At 37.5% G+C, this 20722-nt stretch overlaps 1 protein-coding gene across 1 annotated transcript; it reads left to right on the top strand.

The window, feature by feature from the left end:
- The first annotated feature begins 5497 nt into the window (after nucleotides 1-5497).
- On the top strand, nucleotides 5498-20624 carry LOC147475760 (uncharacterized). Its single transcript, XM_086582890.1, has 6 exons — nucleotides 5498-5832; nucleotides 11563-11742; nucleotides 12099-12180; nucleotides 12305-12412; nucleotides 12561-12722; nucleotides 20114-20624. The coding sequence occupies exons 1-6, from the start codon at nucleotides 5581-5583 to the stop codon at nucleotides 20308-20310; spliced, it is 981 nt and encodes a 326-aa protein (XP_086439016.1). The 5' UTR covers nucleotides 5498-5580; the 3' UTR covers nucleotides 20311-20624.
- The last annotated feature ends 98 nt before the right edge of the window (nucleotides 20625-20722 follow it).

Genomic DNA, 20722 nt, shown 5'->3' with positions numbered 1-20722 from the left:
CCCTGTGAGAACCCACCTTAAAGACGCTCTCCAAAAGTTTTGAAAATTACTCTACTTTTGCATTTCACCTCTCATATTTTGCACGTTTATCTTTAGATGATTAAATTACTGTGTATATGTTATTCTGAGTTCAAAAGAGTTTTTCTTTATTCCCCCGCTAATAAGATATATAAACTTCTGAGAATAACAAGGAAACAAGACCCTTTATACTAGATAGAGGAAGTTTATGAGTACCTTCTATGGAAAACTCTCACGAGGCTTAAGCTCATCCACTCGGGAATTCCTAATGGTTTAAGGCCTTATTGCATATAGTCAATACAATCACACTCCACGAAACGAGACTAGTATAATAAATCACACATTTATGATCTTAGTTTTTCTCTCTCATCTCTACTTGAGGACAAGAAAAATGTTGTTTGGGGATAGTTGATCAGTCCCCAAATGTGCCTTTTATTCCCTTTAGATTATTATAATTATGCCATTTTTATACTCAATGAACAGACAAATTATAGCTTTTATCGCTTTTTGCAGATTATAGGCCATTTATCATGAAGGATGCATTCTAGCACCTAAATATATGTTATTGACGCTTCTTATATGGATTTAAGATGCTATGGAAAGTCCAAGGAAAAGTCAACGGTTCAAGTCAACTGTCAAAGTCAACTCTGAAGGACACAAAGCCAAAAGCTGAAGACTCAAGGACTTAAAGCCAAATCAATAATTCAATTAGATAGGCTTAAGTCAAAAGCCCACAAAGTTTAATCTTATCTTCAAGAAGGGGCAAATATGTAATTGGTTTCCTATATAAACCAAAGAGATGTAGAGAATTAGTTATCTAAGGTATTTAGGATTCAAACCAATTTTGGTTTGTATGGTAGTTTATTTTTCATACCCTAGAATTAGTCTTTAGATTAACATGTTTTAATTAAAAGTTTTATTTATTTAGTTGTTCTCAAGTTTAGTTAATGAATCAAGTTTTGATTGTCTTCAATACAAAGTTTTCATTACTTCTTTTAATCTTGTATCAACCCTCAAAACACTAGTCATACTTGTCAAATGAGTATAACTTTGTGAGAAAGCTACCCATACCAACTTTTCCCATACATATTTTCTTATTTCAATCCATAGTTTTAATTGTGTTTCCACCATTTAACATCAAGAACAAGTTAAACAAATGTTAGAAAAGTTTAGTAATAGATTTTTCAACCATCAAAACCATTCCTTCCTAACAAATGATCTAAGATGAACAACAAAACCCAACCCCACTTTCTCAACATGTCACCACCCTTATTATAATTTTTTTTTTGAAAAATTAATAATGTGGGGAGTTGAACCCTTAGTCACCAGATTGTTGAGCGGGAGCGAAAATGAGACTGACAAATCGCCTAACTTGAGATGCCCCCACTTTGAGAGCATCTACAGAGTGTTTATGTGTACTAACTATTTATATTAATTAAAGTACTTAGATGGAAATATTAGTAATTACCAGTAATTTTTCCTTTGGTAATATTGAGTTAATAAGTAGGAAAAGAGAGAAAGTAGCAAAAACTTAATTTACTTATACTGATAAATCCCACACAAAAGAATTGGGCAATTCATTTGAGTTGACTACAAACTACCTAAATATCAGTCATACTACTAAAAAGTAACTACTAGACCTACTTTAAGATAGGGAGTATTGGATAGTGGTTCTATTCTTCTTCATTAAACCTTCTTTGCACTTCTCAAACCATGAATTTCAACCAAACATGATAAACACCCAAAACTGTGTTATAAACCTCGTATATACACTACATATTGGTTAATTATGTAGTTAATAAATGTAAATTAATTATATTTTTGTGCTTTTACAAATTTTAGCAATTAACGACAAAATTTTAGCAAAACATGCATTTTAGCATGAAAACGTCATACGAAATATTGCTTGAACTTGAAAACTCATTTGAAGCTAAAAAAAAGGTAGAATAAAGCCCGTGTACTCAACACCGATTATTTCCGGGTTAAATCAAGACAACGATGCAGAAAAGTCGTGGAACTTTGGACGATCATATATTCTGATTCTAGACTTTGAATTCGGCACATACACTATCAAAATGATCAGTGCGGCGAGCTCTATGTAAATACGTGAAGTTATAAAATTCACCTGGGTCCACATAGACCCACCATTTGTCATAGCACGTGGGGTTGTCCTTTAGTGGTTGCTCAATTATTTGAGCACTAATTGAAGACAAAATGAAGTGGTGCACTAAATGAACAAAATGGAGCACTAATCCATTATTTTAAGGGGAATGGAGAGAGCACTTATGTTTTTTCACTCATTCTATTCCATTAAGTTAGATTAGAGTTTGTAAGTAAGGATTAATTGTTTTTGTTTTTATGTTTGGAGTTTTTTAGAATAGCTTGAAACTCATGAATGGAGTCTTCTCCACAAGAATAAAACTTGTTCTTCTCAACCAATTCTTATTTAGTTTCTCATGTATTTAGTTCATCAATCCTAGGATCATGAGCTAAAACCCTCCTTTTGGAGGGTTGATGAAGCTTTTGTGAGGATTAGAGTTAGTTCTAGGATTTACAGTTCATTGCTTAGTACGTTTAAGTCTATAATTGCATCCTACTATAATATGGTAGCACTCGTTCAAATTAGGAGTATGTATATTTAGACAGAGTAGCGTGCGTGAGTAAATTAGTAACTCGCGCAATTCGATCTTAGCCAAATCAAAATTCCAGTGAACGCTAGATGCACTAACAGGTTAGGAGTTGAATGGATACTTCAGAGATGAAATATTACTTCAATTTCTCATGCTAATAGGTTGTTCTTAGAGGTAAGTTCAATGTGTTAGGGACCAAAACTCGAATCCATCTTGGGTTTATCTATGAACCCAAGAAGGATTAGAGATGCAATGGAAATTAATTCAAACAGTAAACTTGATCCAAATGGGAGTGGATTTAACTCTCCACAATTTTTTTTTCTCTCTTAAGTCTTTTTGCGTAAGTGTTTAAAAGTTGAGTTTACGTAATTTGTAAGTTAAGGTAAAAAGAATCCAAGTGTAGTGTAAAAACTTATATAAAAATCCTTCTCACCACAGGGTTTCCCAAAAGAATAATTCAGCTATATTGTTATAACATGCTCAAATGTTTAGGTATGAGTACGAATGCTTGTTTGAATTATACGTCAACACGATTTTATGAGCAAGGTACTGATACAAGTATAAGTTTAGTGTTGTGTTTTACATAACATAAAAAATTCACACCTATCAAAACACTCTCGACCCATATAGTTTTTCTTGTTTAATCAAGTCAACATGTTATTAATGTTTCTTCTAATTAGGTCCGAAAATAGTTATATTTTCGTCATATTTTATTTATTATCAAACAGGTTAAAAAATTTTATTAGTTTTCTTCAGATTTGCAAATGCTTCATTGTAGAAACTAAGATTGGGTTTCAATTATTTAGTGATTAAAAACCTTCTCAAAGCAGGGTTATTATCGGAAAAAAAAACCTTCTCAACTGCTTTGGAAATGTAAAATGTGGTTTCAGAAATCGAGATCGCAGTTTTGAAAAATTGAGAGCGCAGTTTGAATGAGCTTTTAAGGTGAAACCGACAAACCGCGATTTTAGAGCGGGAGTTCTGTACTAACCTCACGGTTTGTGTGACTAAGGTTGAACCTAATACCTAAACAAAATAGTCCAAGCTCCGAACCAACATGTTATTATGTGTTTCTAGTAAAAAAAATCATTTTGATTTATAATACCAATTAATATTGAATTGAAACATGTATTTATTCATTTTATTATTGTAATTATTAAAAAAAATTGTTAAATAAGCATCAATCGGTCCGACCAAGTCGAACCATTTCAACAAAAAATTGGTTCGATCACTAGTTTGGTTTTCGAAACATTGATCTAATGCCTACATCTCAGTGTGAAAGCCAGTCTTGGTATTATGCTTAAGACCATCTCCAATAATTCACACAAAATGTCACCGATTAAGAAGGAATGAACTCTACGTCCCAACTCCCAAGCAGTGTGGAAAGGTGTTCTCAATGTTCTCTCCAAGTTTAGAAATTGTATCAAATACGTAAATTCTATTTTTACGTTGGGCTTGGGATTTATGCAACCTTAATTTGGTTATGTATAAAGTATAAACACTAGCCCAATTTTGAGTTGGGTTTTATTGGTGTAGAAGGAGAACCATCGTTAAAGTGTGTGCCTTTTTTTTCTAGCATCCAATCCAGAAATGGTATGTGGGTTAACAGTTTTCTAGTTTTATCGCCCCCCAATTCTTTCATCTAGTGGTTTATCCCCCAATATCACATCACATCCAAGTCAACTGTTATCTTTTGGGTCAATGCATATAAAAAGACTTCATTGCCCTTTGCCTTTTTAATAGTTTTATAGCTTTACTCCCCAGAACTTAGGCCAATTAGCTTTATCCCCCAATTCTTTTATCTAGAGGTTTACCCCCCAGAACTTAGGCCAATTAGCTTTACCCCCCAATTATTTCATCTAGAGGTTTACCCCTCAAGACCACAACACATCTAAGTCAACTGAGTTTGACCGTAATGTTTTTGGTCAAGACAAATGAAAAGACTATAATGCCCTTTTCTAGGTATAATTACATAAATACCTTGTGACTTTGGCGAAAACAAAATTGGAATTTAAATCATCTATGACACATGTCATGATCTTATAAACTCTATCCAACGGCCATACACCATCACTACCATCACTGTAGCGTTATATTCTCCAAGTCATACACTACTACATAAAAAGACTTCATTGCCTTTTCACGGTTGGTTTTCTCTTAGCATATATATAGCTTTTAACAACCGTGAGGTTAATTATATAATTTCATAATGTTAAGGGTGTAGATGTCATTTGATAAGGATTAATGGTAGCCGTCGAATAGAGTTCACAAGATCATGACATGTGTCTTAGATAATTTGAATTCCAATTTTGTATTTGCCAAAGTCACAGGGTATTTATATAATTATACCTAGAAAAAGGCATTAGAGTATTTTCATTTGTCTTGACAAAAATAGCACGGTCAAACTCTGTTGATTTGGATGTGTTGTGGTAGATGAAAGAACTAGGGGGTAAAGCTAATTGGCCTAAGTTATGAGAGGATAAACTTCTAGATGAAAGAACTGGAAGATAAAGCTAATTGACTTAAGTTTTGATGGTAAAGCTAGAAAACTATTAAAAGGGCAAAGGGCAATGAAGTTTTTTTATATGCATTGACCAAAAATATAACAGTTGGTTTGGATGTGGTGTGATCTTGGAGAGTAAACCTCTAGATGAAAGAACAAGAGGTAAACCTAATTGGCCTAACTTCGTTCGGGGCGGGGGTTAACCTAGAAAACTGGTGGGTTAAATATATGGTATATAGAAAACCGCACGCACACTCTATACCCATCAGGCACGTGTACGAGTTTCGCAAAGCAGTGACGTCATCGAGGCAAACACATATCTTGAACCCACGTACTCTCACAAGTCACAGCGATAAATAAACCAAACATTTTCTCACTTCACTCCCAAACCCAAAACATTTCATTCTCTTCTCTCCTTCAAAAGCAAACATGAAAGCAGTTGTAATCACGACACCTGGAGGTCCAGAAGTATTAAAACTACAAGAAGTGGAAACCCCTGGAATCGGTAACAACGAAGTATTAATAAAAGTGGAAGCAACTGCAATTAACCGAGCTGACACGTATCAAAGAAAAGGAAACCATCCTCCTCCACCTGGCGCTAGTCCGTACCCGGGTCTAGAATGTTCTGGAACAATTGAAGCTGTTGGAAATGACGTCACACGTTGGAAAGTCGGTGATCAGGTATTAATTAATTAATTAATAATTATTTTTATATTGTATAAATTATGCTATGCATATGTGGCAGTTTTTCATTGGCTGTAGATAATAAATTAAAGCTATAGGGTCTTAGAAGCAGGTTCTCTTTAGAAGGGAAGAGATCTCTTGGCTGTAGGAATCAAGATCGAAATACTTTGAGGGCGAAAACAATACCAGTTTTATAGATTTTTTCCATAAAACTGCAAAATTATTAGTATCAACAACTTACTTACAAGTGACATAGAGGTCAGTGACAAAGAATTTATTGGAGAGTATATTGTTGGGTTTTGTCCATATTTAGAGGATCGTTTGGTCAAGTCAGACTTGGACGACTTAGAGTTAAATGTACTTGCGAAGGATCAAGTAATGGGGTTGGATGCAGGAATCACCGAACAAGTAGTGAATGCTATTACTAAACTAGTGGGCGATAGAGCACCAGGGTCTGACTTTTTTCAGATGAGTGTGTTTTAAGAAGTGTTGGCACCTCTTTAAAGGTGATATTATGGATGTGGTAAAAGAATTTTATGATGAAGCTACTCTGGACAGAAGTAACATGTCGACCTTTATCACACTTGTATCTAAGAAGGTGGGACCTCATACCCTCAAGGACTTCAGACCAATAAGCTTGTCTGGTATTCTTTATAAGATTATGTCAAAGGATATTGCCACCAGGATTTGTGGTGTCCTCCATTTAATTATTTCAGTCCAACAAAATGCTTTTGTAGGTGGACAAACAAATTTTGGATGTGCCCTTAATTGCGAATGACTATTGATAGCCGACATTCTCTGTAAGGTTGGCTTATCAAAAGCCTACGACCACGTTGACTTTTTCTTTCCTCGACTACTTGCTAAAGAGGATGGGGTTTGGTGAGAAATATATGAATTGGATTAGGAGTTGTATTTCTTCGGCTTCATTCTTTATTCTAGTGGATGGTTCACGAGTAGGATATTATAGAAGTGAGAGAGGTTTACGACAATCTCTCAGTGTTTATTGTGGTAGTGGAAGATCTTACTAAATTGGTTATGAAATCGGTGGATTTGGGGTATATTAAAAGATTCAAACTAGTAGCTGTGCTTGAGTTTATGGATGATACTTTGTTCGTGCTTGAAGCTTCAATGTTGTTGAGTGTTGCAATTGCATGTTGTCAAGCTTCATAATTTGACATTTTGTTAAGTCATACCACCTTTTCCCTTGTGGTGTCATCTTTGAAGTATTGTGCTCCCACTCCAATGTCACAATGTCACGACTTACTCACTTATCTTTTACCTCTTGAAGAATTTTTTTCACTAGCTTTGTAAACTTCAGAGGGCTTTTTGCTACATTCTCGTGTATCTTCAACAATATTCGTCGCTCATCGAGAATATTATGCAATTTTATTCTGAGTGGATGCACTCTCTTTTTAAGCTTGTATCGCTTTGTCTTGCCTACGTACCTTTGTCGACAAATGACTTCCTTGCACATTGGAATCAGGTGTTGCCCTAATCTAATCATCTATGTTTACTGATGTTGGTGATGAGGGGTATCCATGTTATTAATTGAGATATCAGGTGACATTAGGACTTCATGTGGAGTGGTTGTCCTTCAAAAGTTCTCATGCGTGATCCACAGTGAGATTCTTGTTTTTGGTTGACCTTTTGACACATTTTTTTACTTATGCCATCGGTTAAAAAAAGTATACAAAATAAAATATAAATTTATATTAAGAATACTAGTAAACTTTCTACCAGTAATTATTTTATGTGCTTCATTTTCTCCAAACATGTTGAAACATTCGGCTTGATGCACACAACCATGAAACAAAGTTATCCAAGTTTTTCTTGCTTCGATAAATAAAGCCGTATTTCAATCTCTCAGCCTCATAGTGCTTCCATAGTTCAAGTTCAAGATTTCAGAATACCGCAATTCCGGCCCTTATTCTGCTATATTCCGAGTACATTATGAAATTCATGTTTTTTTTACCTTTGATCTGGAATTCTGAATTTCTCAAAAAATCGAAATTTTTGGTGGAATTCTGTCAAAATCATCATGAACTATGAGTGTTTCATAATATTCTCATTGTATATTATACGACTGGTTTGCCTCGCTGATTAGATCAATCGAGTTTTGTAACTATGTTTCGATCAAAATAGTGTCCTCTATAAATGGGGTTAAATGCAAGTTTTTCAGACATTGCAATAAAAAAAAAATTGAGGAAGTGAAGAAGATATTTGAGAATGGGAAAAAAACAACCTTGGCGTGATTGGAGAAATGAAGAGATGTATGTATTTATAATTGTAAAATAATAAATATTTAAATTTGTAATGGATAAAAATCTGCAAGATCCAATCAGAGATTAGATTCTCTTGATTGTATGCAATGACTTGCGAAACATGTCCAACAGAGGAAGCAAGACTTGAACACATGGAGCTGCAACCATCGTACTCTAGAAGCGCTTGCCTCGAGTAAGATGGCATTGTCCATTTCATTCCCACTCTGTTGTACTTTATTTCCGAGTTATCGGATTGGATCTTGCATATTTTTTATCCATCACAAATCCAACCATTTATCCGTTTATAATTATAAATACATACACCTCTTCCTTTCTAAAATTACACTAATGTTGTTTTTCTTTCCCATTCTCAAATATCTTTCTCATTTCCTCCAATTTTTTTTATTGTAATGTCTAGGGGATCTTCATTTAACCATATAAATGACACAATTTTCATCGAAACATGGTTACAAAACTCGATTGATCTAATCACCGGGACAGACCAGTCGTATAACATAATGTGGTATAATATTGTGAACTACAAGAGATTGAAATACAACTTTATTTATCGAAATAAGAAAAGCTTGGAAGGTCGTTTGGCGATGATAAACAATGTTGTAACTTGTTTCGTGGTTGTGTGCATCAAGCCAAATCTTTCAACATGTCTGGAGCCAAATCTATATACATTTGCATTTTATTTTGTTTACAATTTATATATACTTTTTTTAATAGATGACGTAGGAAAAAAAGATGTATGTCAAAAGGTCAACTGAAAACAAGAATCATTATGGATCACGAATGGAAACTCTTAAAGGACATCTAGAAATGAGCTCCACATCAAGTTCCAATGACACCAGGCAACTCAATTAACAACATGAATACCTCCTCACCAGTGTCAGTAAACGTAGGTGATGAGACTAGACAAAATCTCTAGTGTGCCAGGAAGTCATTCGCCGACAGAGACAAAACAAAACAAGTGAAAAAAGATGAAACAGAGTACATCCACTATGAAAGAAATTGAAATTGCGGAATATTCTCGACTAGCAACGAAGGCAATTGAAGATTGAATACACATGTGACCATGTCAAAAAAACCTATGAAGTTTACAAAGCTAGTGAAAAAGTTTATTCAAGAGGTAAATGTGTAAAAGATAATAGAGCGAGCTGGGGCACATTGGAGTGGGAGAGACAAATTATGAGCACAAATACTTCAAATATGACACCACAGGGGAAAATATTGTATAACATGACAAAACGTCAAATTCTAATGGACAAAGATGCTTGTCAATCCGGTGCATCAAGGAACTCATGGTTACAAAATTTGTCATATTTCTCTTTTTTAATTTGTGTGGTGTCACAGAAGCCTTGCTTTTATATTAGGCTTTGCTTTTATATTAGCTTTTATGTTATGTAACTTTTATTACTATTTTATGAATAAAATTTTTATTTTGAACAATTTAAGTTTGCCACGATAATTACTCAAAATTGAATGCTAAAAAGTGACTCGAACAATTTATTTCATTGTCAATTAACTTGGATTGTTTTTTTTTAATTAAGCAAAACTAAATTAATTAAGAAAAGAGTATATCGGTAATAAAATTGGAAAAATGGGGATAGTGTAGTACTTTAACCAAAACATAGTTGGAATGTGAAATGGTGTGGTCTGATAATATTCTACGCCACTTGAAATGGCGTGATTTGAAAAACCGAAATTATTTTCTATGCCACTTCAAGCCTGGTTAGAAGCTACTCTTCAAACTAAAAACCTTCACTTTTTTTTTTTTTGGATTGGCAAGCCTGTTTTAAATGAGATCAGTAACTCTTTGATGCTTGACGGGTTCGAGCCCCAAACCTCTGGTATCATCACCCAAAGGTTTTACCGACTTTGCTAGTCGGCACCTGCACAAAAAGAAAAAAAAAAACAACCTTCACTTTGTATGCAAAGTGATTTGAAGATAGAGATAGAGGACCATTAGAGGCATGATTTGGTAGTTTTTTTGGGGATGGACCATTGGACTCAGGGCCTAAAGGATGTATTCGTCTCACTCAGCATGTGAAAATCTTGTGATTCTATGTGTTTAATATGTTTACATGTCAGTTTTTAGTTTTTTCTTTTTTGTTCCCTAAATTTAACACGTTTGAAAATAAGCCGTCCACATCATCGTTCCATTAAAATCATTGGACGGAATGCTGATGCCTGACCAAATTGCAAACAAATTCAAAGTTCACCGTCTTTTGTAAGCAAAAAACAGTTCATGGTCCAAATCGCAAATTGGACCAAAGTACATGGTACATATGTCTGTTCCTCCTTTTCTGAAAAGGTAAGCTGGGGTTAGGCAGAGCCCCACCTGTTTATTCATCAAACTTTAGCATATACAACTTTCCGTCGTTGTTCTCCTCGCTAGTAACTTGCAATTGATAGACAAGAGGAGGTACACAGGAGAAAAAACACAAGTTAGCTTGGAGATGCTAAAAAATCAGCTGCCCTATGAACTTTCTGAATACATGTTTAAAAGAGATGAATAAAAACAAAGACCCAAGCTGCTTGATAGCCTTAATGTTGCTGGTAGTACTGCTAAGGACACCTCCTTAATGCAACCTTTAAAGCCTTCAGTTCTTGTTAAATCACTAAATTCATACCTCGACTGCCTACGTAGGCCACAAGTGCCCATTACAATCTTTAACAAGTCCACCATGACTTTACTTACAGTTGTTGACAGCACCATCTGTATTTAGTTTCATATGTCCAACAGGGGGTGACCATGGTGAAAGAATGGGTTCTGAAAATATATATTACACTTGAATGCCCAGTAAAGGATTAACAATACCTGTTTCATTGACGATGGGCAGCTTAAGCTGTATATACTCTCTCATGTCTTTTGACTAACTTTTGCGCAGTGACTGCCATTATTTATTTGTTTTTCTCTAAAAATAAGCATAATTGGCATGGGGTATTTTTATTTTTTTCTCTGCTCCTTTTTTTCCCGATCTACCTTATATTGGTCAGAATTTGCCAATAAAGTTATTTTGCTATGCTGGAATTAAGTAAAGGTGCTTTTGAATTAGAATTAATAGGTTAGACAACGTAACACATTTCCCCACGAACTTTATTTAGCCATTTATTTGTTTTGATATTTCTCCTTTTATTTAGTTCCCACGGTATCTTAGTAAGTCAGCCCTATCTAGACCAGTTGGTCATTGTCAGGACCAAAATGGATTCATTAATTTACTGATAATGGCAAGCATATTGTGGATGTTCTCTTCTTGGTGAGATCTTAGAGGGTTTGAAAAACTTTCTAAAATTGACAGACATTAAGAAAAACTTTTGAGACTACTAGATACATTCATACAATGGCTATAACTGGATTCTCTGATTCAGTATGTGGGTTTAATTCTTGTTGTGGTTCCTGATTCTGACTTTAAGCTTTATTAGTGCTGCATGGCCTGATGAAAAATATGTTTCCTAGGTTTGTGCTCTTCTTAGTGGAGGGGGGTACGCAGAAAAGGTAGCTGTTCCAGCCGGCCAAGTTCTTCCTGTTCCACCTGGTGTTTCTCTGAAAGATGCTGCAAGTTTTCCTGAGGTGGCATGTACTGTCTGGTCGACCGTCTTCATGACAAGTAGACTTTCTGTGGGAGAAATTTTCTTGGTAAGTTATGGCTGTGAGAGTTTTTGGAGAAATTTGCTTCTCTTTGTAATTACAAAGAGTCAGATGGCTGTGCATGGCAACCCTGATTTCAAATTAAATACTAGCGTAAACCTCCTGTTTTATTTTATAAACACACTTCAATTTGTATGCTACCTGAACACACTTCATTATTGTTTGTTGCATCCAGTTGCACCCTTGTTAATTATGAAGGAAGTGTGTTTCCATTCATTTACACTAAGTGAGAAAAGTTAAAGTAATTATTGGAATTCAGGATCCTGATTCTAGTGAGCCACCGGCTGCATTCTTGTCTCTTGGAAATTGATTAGTGGGTGAACTGAAAATTTGTTCAATTGCAGGTTCATGGTGGTTCTAGTGGGATTGGTACATTTGCGATCCAAATGGCTAAATACATAGGAGCAAGAGTATTTGTCACAGCAGGTTGACAGCATTAATGTCAGAGTAGTTCCTATTTTAAAGTAGCTATAAGATTTCATGGCTGATTGAATGAAATGATTAATAAATGGATTCTCTCTATAACTGTTCTGATATCTTTCCGGTTCAGGAAGTGAGGAGAAATTAGCATTTTGTAAGGATCTTGGCGCTGATGTCTGCATCAATTATAAGACTGAGGACTTTGCTGCACGGGTGACAGAAGAAACAGGAGGAAGAGGTCTGTTCCTTGCCGTATTATTTTAAACTTCGAAATTTTATGCATGGAGCGAATCAGGAATTTTTTTGATGGTGCTCTCTAGAATGCAAAAGCTCAAGACAGTGTCAAGTTTCTGTTTCTAATGAAACCGGAAAATTTGTTATGACAGGTGTTGACGTCATATTGGATAATATTGGCGGACCCTACTTCCAGAAAAATCTTAACAGCTTAAGCATTGATGGCCGACTTTTTTTACTCGGCTTCCAAGGTGGCCCAGTTGCATCAGACATAAATCTTGCATTTATTCTTGCAAGGCGCCTTACAGTGCAAGGTATTCCTGGGCTTTTAAGTTTGAGTAACCAATGTCAACTTATATAGAGTTGGGTTCAATATGCAGTATTTTACACTAGGCAGGACTCAGTTGTCAAGGGACCTAATTGATCCAATGACAATTTGACTGGAGCAAAAGATGCAGCTATGATTTTCATAGTTGTGGGTTATTTTGTTCCACGTAAAATATCATTGCTGTCTTAACCAGACGGGCAGAGGTTGTGACTCCAAGGCTGTTATCTATGCCTGGAAAAGAGTCACATTGTCATTGAAAGTGAGATTGAGAGAATGGCGAAGTAGGGCAGTAAATTCTAGAAGAAGACAATTCGCTGTGGTTGAGGGAAAGTTTTTTGAAGCGGAATGGTGTAGGAGCTCGGAGGTGGGAGAAGTAGTGGGCTTGCCTGAGAGAGGTGGTTGTGGTGTTTTTGTTTGTTCTATATCTGTAGGTGGGGGGAGATTGTTGGGAAACCTGTTATGCCAGTGCTCCCTAGGGCTGCTGGAAGTCGGGCTTCTATCTACCATGCAGAGCCATCCGGTAAGTTGATTGGAATTGTTAGAAGGAATAATAGAGGTGACTTCCTTTTATTATTGGTATACCTTAGATCTGGATCTAGTAAGCACAGATCGATGTGTTTTCCGGCTGGTAAGGATAAAGAGGGATGGGCAAATTTCGGTTCGAAACTCTTGAAGCTACTTGACCCCAACTCTCATTGTTCAGAGATTGTCGAGTCAACCCGAGTTAGTAACCATCTCACAGCATTCTCACTAGCTAGGAGGTAAGGGAAGGAACCTCAATAGTTAACCATGACTCAGCATTACCCAGAACCAGGGCAGGCCGCAGGCGGTAGTCCGAAAGTTGTGGTGAGACCAAATGGTTCTGTACTTAGTTCTTCCTGGTGGGTAGCTTCCATTGTTTGCTCATCTAAAAATAGTTGCCCTGAGCCCCTGACTGGAATTGGGTGAAAATAAACATAGAAACTGTGTTTGATCAGGTTGTTTTCAGAAATACGAAGGAAGAAGGCGCTCTCATCTACTTCCGATAGGAGAGAGAGGTCGACAGACTTACGAAAATGCCATCACTGCAGTTCGAAGAAGGAAAAATTCTTTTCAAATGGTGGAACCCTGAACTTGGAGGGCTTGAAAAGGAATTTTTACTGGTTAGTGAGGTCTTGTTGGGTTTCTCTGGGATCCCATTTCACTTGAGTACCAAAGAGATTATTCAATCTCTTGCTGAGATACGTGGCAGTATGGTGGAAATAGATGACAATTCCTTAGACTGCTATGGGAATAGGAAGAACATGTGGGTTGAAACAAAAATCGAGGAGCTTGTATCTGTTCCTAGAATTATAAATGTGGAAGAGAGGCTAGGTTTTCCCCATATTTGTCGAGCTTGAGTTCGTCAATGAAGGAAAAGAGGAATTGGAGGCTTGGCTGGAATGGGTGCATGAAGATTCTGTTGTGGTAGACTATGAAGGTGGTCTTACCTTGGCAGACCAAGGGCAGTTTGAAAACTGTCTCCCTGCAAACTCCACTCAGGAGCCATGGCTGTGCCACGTCGAAATTGAGTAGGCCACCTGGCTTCACGAATGAGGAGGGAATTACAAATTTTGAATTTTGTAATTTGACACCACCTATGGCCGGTAACATACGTGTGGAATCTTCCCCTATGTTGAATAATCCTTAGTTACAGGATCCTTGTATACAAGGTGCCGCACCCGCTCCAGAACCTTGATTCCACGCTCCCCACTAGGATCCTCGTCGGAACCTCGCTCATAACTAGTTGGGATTCTACACCTAACAAAATCGGTTCTATTTCCGTATGATATTAATTGAATATTCGCTTATTTAAAATTAACCTTTTTCATTTACGTAATAAGTCAATGAATTAAAACTGATGTATGTGACATTTAAAGTAGTATAAATTTGAATTTCTCTATTTTATTTATAAAAAATTTAAGAATCTGTTCGCTAGTTTTACTACAAAAGGTATAAATATACAAATAGAAATCTTCCTAGGAAAAGGATATAGAACTTGTATCAACAATAAACTCTATTCCATATCTGCGATGCTTCCAACAATATATTCTATGGTAATCATTTTTATTTAAATATTTTTTTACACATATTAGACGCTTGTTAGGCACTCCCTATCCTATGTCTTTTTAAAACACCCGCTTCCCGCATCTGTTCCCGTTCCTCCACTCGCACTCACTCCCGCTCTGTGTAATAATCATGATGGTGGTGTTGTACTGGTTAATGCCAATGGGACCGAGAATATGGAATCGTCTCAAGGTGTGTCCCAGAAACTAATGTTAACTTGGTTCGAGAGGATTCATACTTAAGTCCAGGACTTATCCAATTATGGCTTAATTCCCTTGACCCAGATCCTATTTCTGAGGCAAAATAGGAGGAAGCAAGATTTTATTGGAGGTTTGGGGGACTGCACCATGGTCCAAAAATCTTACGAGGAGAATGGGTCTTCATAGGGCCCATAAAAGGAAAGCCAAACACAGGTCAGAAGTCTGACTTAGTTAAAAGAAAGGAAGGAGACCCTGGCCCATCTGAACAGCCATCTTCTTTGTCAACATCAGGAGATGGAAGGATTTCTCAATGAAAAGATGTAGGTTCGGTATCTCTCTCCCTCCCTCCCTTTGGTGGTTTTTTCAGCATCCACATCTGGTACAGGCATAAATGGGTCTGGTGAGTCTCCAACTGAGTGTGTTGGAAGGAGCGATCATTTACAGTGGAGTCAAAATACTGGTCGTAATGCTAGCTATGTGTCTAGCATAGCGAATAGTTTGTTCTTCTGCCAAAATGCTGACAATGTTTGCGATTGGATTAAGTATATGATGGTGCCTTTGGCCAGGGAACTTATGGATTTCGTCACGATTGGAGAAAACAGGTCTTGAATGACTGTTTGGAGAATTATACAATAAGTCGCTTGAGAAGAATGGTATTGAACAAACAGGTGGTGATGGTTCTGGTGTAGGTCTTGAAAGAATGTTTGGAGAATTATACAATAAGTCAATATGTCGCTTGAGGAGAATTGTATTGAAAAAACAAGTGGTGATGGTTCTGGTGACCTGGACGACACAGGTAGGGGGAATACGGTGGGTCATGTCGATTAACATCATCTCTGGAATGTAAGGGTCTCTGAAATGACGAGACAAGTAATAATGTTTATTTGTTAATGTCGAAGCTTAGGCCAGCTAAGTTAGGGGAGAAGCATCATTCTAGGCTTGCGGATTTGTGGCGCCATCCGTGGTTTCTTCACATTCTCGCTATTGGTTTTTTCAGGGATCTGATAGTGGCTTGGAACTCCGATTTGATTGTTAATGATAGTTTCTTTGGGCTGTTCACCTTATCAGTAGAATGTAGTTAGAAGACAAATGCTTTCTCTTGGCTTAGGACCTGCGTATAGGGTGCAAGTGAAAACGAGTGTCAGTCTCACTTTATGGATGAGCTAGAGGATGTAAGGGGATGATCTGATTTACTGTGGTATTTAGGGGACGACTTTCACCTGATCAGGTTTAGCCATGAAAGAAGTGGAGGTAGCAGGATTACCAAATACATGTGCGTTCGATGACTTTGTGACCAGGAACTGTTTAGTGGATTATTCTTATAATGGAGCGCAATATACCAACTGGAGCTCAATATACCTGGTCGAAGAGCAGAGGTCTTTGTAGAATTGCCAAATTTCTAGCTTTCGTAGAGTGGGAGGATCAGTTCAATCAAGCAAAAGACGCTGCTCAGCCGAAGTATCTTTTGACCAGAGTGATTGGCCTAGGGTGTACCAGTTTACAAGAGGTTCGTTTCCGCTTCAAAATTATGTGGTTTGAAGACCAGCGTCTTACTCAGCTAATCGAAGAGTGGTGGTGTTCGCTATCTTTTGAAGCCTCTCCTTGTTTTGTATGGTGGAGTAAAGTTCAAGAACTCAAGAATAAGTTCAAGGTGTGGAACAAGGAAGTGCTTGGTAGAGTTGATTTGCTCATTAAATCCAAGGCTCAGGAGATTCATGAGTTGGATGGAAAGAATGAGAACTCAACTTTATCCCTCAATGAAGAAGTTCATAGAGCTAGCCTGAAAAATGGGCTCCAAGTTCTTTAAGAAAAGGAAGAAAATATCATGGAGACAAAAATCTAGAGCACGCTTCTCAAAACGAAGGGTAAATTTTTTCATAAGACTGCAAATTCCAGGAGTAAGGTAAACGACATAAATCGGCTTGTGAAACACATTGTGGAGCTCTACGAGTTACTTTACTTTGAAGATCCGATTGTGAGACCGCTGTTAGACGGTCTAGATTTTGTCACTGTTTCCAAAGAACAAACGCTTGGGCTAGAAGATCCTATAACAGAGTATGAGGTTTTGGCTGCTATTAGGGACTTGGGTGGGTTAGAGCCGAAAAACCAGATGGGTTCCCAATGCTGGTCTTTAAAACGTGTTGGGAGAATTTCTGATCTGATTTCATGGCCGTGGTACAGGTATTCCAAGAGCATGCTACACTGGGTAGAAGAAATAGTTCGACCTTCATCACATTGATCCTGAAGGAAGGAGCAGCATCACCTAAAGATTACAGGCCAATCAGTTTGGTCGGGGATATCTATGAAGTCATTTCTAAAGTTCTAGCCACTCGGATCAGGTTGGTCTTACCATCTATTTTGTCAAGCCACCAAAGTGCTTTTGTGGCGGATGCCAAATCTTAGATGATCTTACAACAAGTGAATGCATTGATGCACGCACCAGGAGTGGAAAACCCAGTGTTCTATGCAAGATCAATATTACAAAGGCATATATGACCATGTGAATTGGGAGTTTCTTGACTACATGTTGAGAAGAATGGGATTTGGGGAGAAGTATCGAAGGTGGATCAGCCTATGCATTACTTTAAACTGTCCTTGTGGATGGTTCACCGAAGGGTACTTTAGAAGCGAGAGAGGTTTGCGACAGGAGGACCCCATATCATCATTTCTATTCAACGTTGTAATGGAAGCTTTGAGTGGATTGATGTCCAAGGTCAATGAGTTTGGGGTGTTACCGAGGGGTTCAAAAATGCCCCCTAGGTGACGATCTTGCAGTTTGCCGACGATGCAGTCTTTTTAGTGGATGCATCAATCTCTCATCTCCTAGTCGTGAAGTCTGTCTTATTAATTTTCAAAGCCGTATCTGGGTTGAGGCAAACATGACGAAGACTAAGGTTTTTGAAGTTGGTGAGGAAAGCTTAGAGACTTTCGCTCGTACTATGGGACGCGAGAAAGGTAGTCTGCCTTGTTGGTACTTGGGACTGCCTTTAGGCGCTTCTTATATAAACAAAGCTGTTTGGGATCCCGTGATTGAGACGGTTCGAAGACAGCTGCGTGAATGGCATGGTACGCTCCTTTCCAAAGGTGCAAGGCTGATTTTGTCAAAAGTGTGCTGTCAAACTAGCCAGTCACTATGTGTCAATTCTTACTGTTCTAGTAAGTGTTGCAAAAACTATGGGGTTCTACGGAGGTGGAGGAAAACTCACTTGGTGGCCCGGGATAAGGTTTTCTCTTCAAAAGAGGAAGGAGGACTCGACGGTTGAGGTCTGGTAACAATGGCTAAGGCTCTTCTAGGTTGTTGTCAGTGGAAATATGGAGTGGAAGACCATTCTTTATTGAAAATGGTAATAGAGTGGTGGCCTAATGGTGTTTCACAGTCGCATGGTTGCAGTGTATGGAAGGGTGTAGTGGCTATTCTACCTGATTTCCACAGGGGTATTAGTTACAAGGTGGGGAGTGGTGATAAAGTTCATTTCTGAGCAGATACCTGGACAGGGGGAAAACCCTTATGTGACCGCTTCACCCTGGTTTGTCAAGCAACAACTCTGAAATCACTTTGATTGGTTATCTTGGTCATCACGAAATTGGTGGTATGTCTTGGAATCTTCATTTTAGGAGGTTTAGCAATGATTGGGAGCTGCAACAGTACACCAATCTCACCTCTACCTAACCTCTACTTTGGATACCATTTTTCTCAGTGACGAGGAAGATTCTTGGAGGTGGTGTGAGTACATTCTCCAATAAATCTTTCCCTGTTAAATCTTTCTATGGTTTGCTCTCTAAAGCAAATAGAGATGACATGGCAGTAGTGACCGAATTTCCAGTAAACGTAGTTTGGAACATTAAAATCCCGCTGAAGGTCAGATTCTTTTGTTGGTGTGTGATTTTGGGACGCACTCCTATGGAAAATAATCTCATCCACATTGGGATGAACATCTCTCTAGTTTGCTCCATCTGCAGTTTCCTCAACAAATCCATTGAACATCTCTTCGTTCGCTGCCCTTTTGCATTGGAACTATGGAGCATTCTCTTGCAACCACTCGGTCTATCATTTCACTAATTGCGCACAGGTGGATACAGTGTAAGAGTGGCTTAAAGCTTGGCCTAAAGTTAGAGGCAGAACCTTTGGCTACAAAATTTGGAGGTTGACACCTTTTGCTGTGTTATGGGTTTCCGGGAAGTTGAGAAATAATTTTGTGTTTAGGAACAAGGTGGGCTCTATTAATAGAGCAAGTATGGAGGTTAAGGCTTTCTTTAGGTTTTGGGCAGCAGCTTGGTTGTAGAGGAACAAATATCTCTTCAAGGACTTCATTACTAATTGGAATGATGTCATATTGGGAAGCAGATGAATTTCTCAGGGATTAACTAAGGGAACTGTAATTTTAGCTGGGGGATGTAATGAGGATTTCCCTCATGCTCATGTAACACCTTGTGTGATCTTTCTCCACGTATATATTTTTATTCCAATAAAGATTACTTATCAAAAATAGAAAAAAGAAGCAGCTTGACTGTGATCATGCCCAACACCGAGAACAAAAACTTTGTTTATTTTTCTGGACATTTGTTGTTGGTTTGCTTCTACAGTTTATCTCGGTATGTGATTGCAATTAAATGTCTGTGGGAGTATGCCAAAGTGATTTCATTTTTCATCGCTTCCTGTGTGGCGTAGGTTCAAATTGTTTTGGCTGATCAACCTCGATTTTATGCTGGCACTGCTATTTCATCGAATTCTTTCTTCTAAAGGCCAAAATATTGATTTCCACCAATGTATAGGAACATATTGAATCCCTATATTCGGACAAGTAAAAGTTGGAAAAAAAAGGGGTACATATCGGTTGATATATATCATAAATATCTTATTCGACACATAATTATCCTATATGTTAGTGGTAATTCCAATATGTCAGGATAAATCAGTCATTATAAATCATTTTTTTTTTATTGGTAAGCTTGTTTTAAATGAGATCAGTAACTCTTTGATGCTGGCGGGGTTCGAGCCCCAGACCTCTGGTATCATCACCCAAAGGTTTTACTGACTTTGCTAGTCGGCACCTACATAAATCATTTTCTAACTGCAGTAATGTGCTTACAGGGGCAGGCTTACGAACAAGAAGCCCAGAGAAGAAGGTAGTAATTGTGAGTGAGGTAGAGAAAAATGTTTGGCCTGCAGTCGCTGAAGGCAAAGTGAAGCCTATTGTCTACAAGTCCTTCCCCTTGTCCAAGGCAGCAGAGAGCCACCAGCTAATGGAAAGTAGCAAGCATATTGGGAAGATCCTTCTCTTTCCATGAATAGAGTCCAGCTTTTTGTACTCCTTGTGATCTTCTATAGACTATAGCCAACAATTATGTGAGACGTGAAATTCCCATTACTTTTTTGTTTTTGTTTTTTATAGACTATACGTGAAATTTCTTGTGATTGGCTAGTCTATTTTAAATGATATCAGTAACTCTTGGATGCTGGTTGATGCTGGCGGAGTTCGAGCCCAGAACTCTGGTATCATCACCCAAAGGTTTTACCGACTTTGCTAGTTGGCATTTGTTATCCTCTTCTTTCGTGTATACTGGTCACTTCTGGTTAATAAAAAAACATTTATTTTTTATTAGATTTGATTTCATTTGACCAAATTAATCTGGTTATAGTTGCAGTAATTCAATTTACAGCACGCCATCCTTAATTTGATTTGGATCGTTGCGTGACCAA

Source organism: Coptis chinensis, chromosome 9 (assembly GCF_015680905.1).
Source record: "Coptis chinensis isolate HL-2020 chromosome 9, ASM1568090v1, whole genome shotgun sequence".
Lineage (NCBI taxonomy): Eukaryota > Viridiplantae > Streptophyta > Magnoliopsida > Ranunculales > Ranunculaceae > Coptis > Coptis chinensis.
The sequence above is the reverse complement of the archived record's forward strand: the minus strand, read 5'-3'. Positions and strand labels throughout refer to the sequence as shown.

Excerpts from the sequence above, each read along its gene's own strand:
- LOC147475760 (XM_086582890.1), top strand. The coding sequence starts at position 5,581 with ATGAAAGCAGTTGTAATCACGACACCTGGAGGTCCAGAAGTATTAAAA. Across the intron at positions 11,743-12,098 it reads CTGTGGGAGAAATTTTCTTG|GTTCATGGTGGTTCTAGTGG; the intron begins GTAAGTTATGGC and ends GTTCAATTGCAG. Across the intron at positions 12,413-12,560 it reads AGAAGAAACAGGAGGAAGAG|GTGTTGACGTCATATTGGAT; the intron begins GTCTGTTCCTTG and ends TTGTTATGACAG.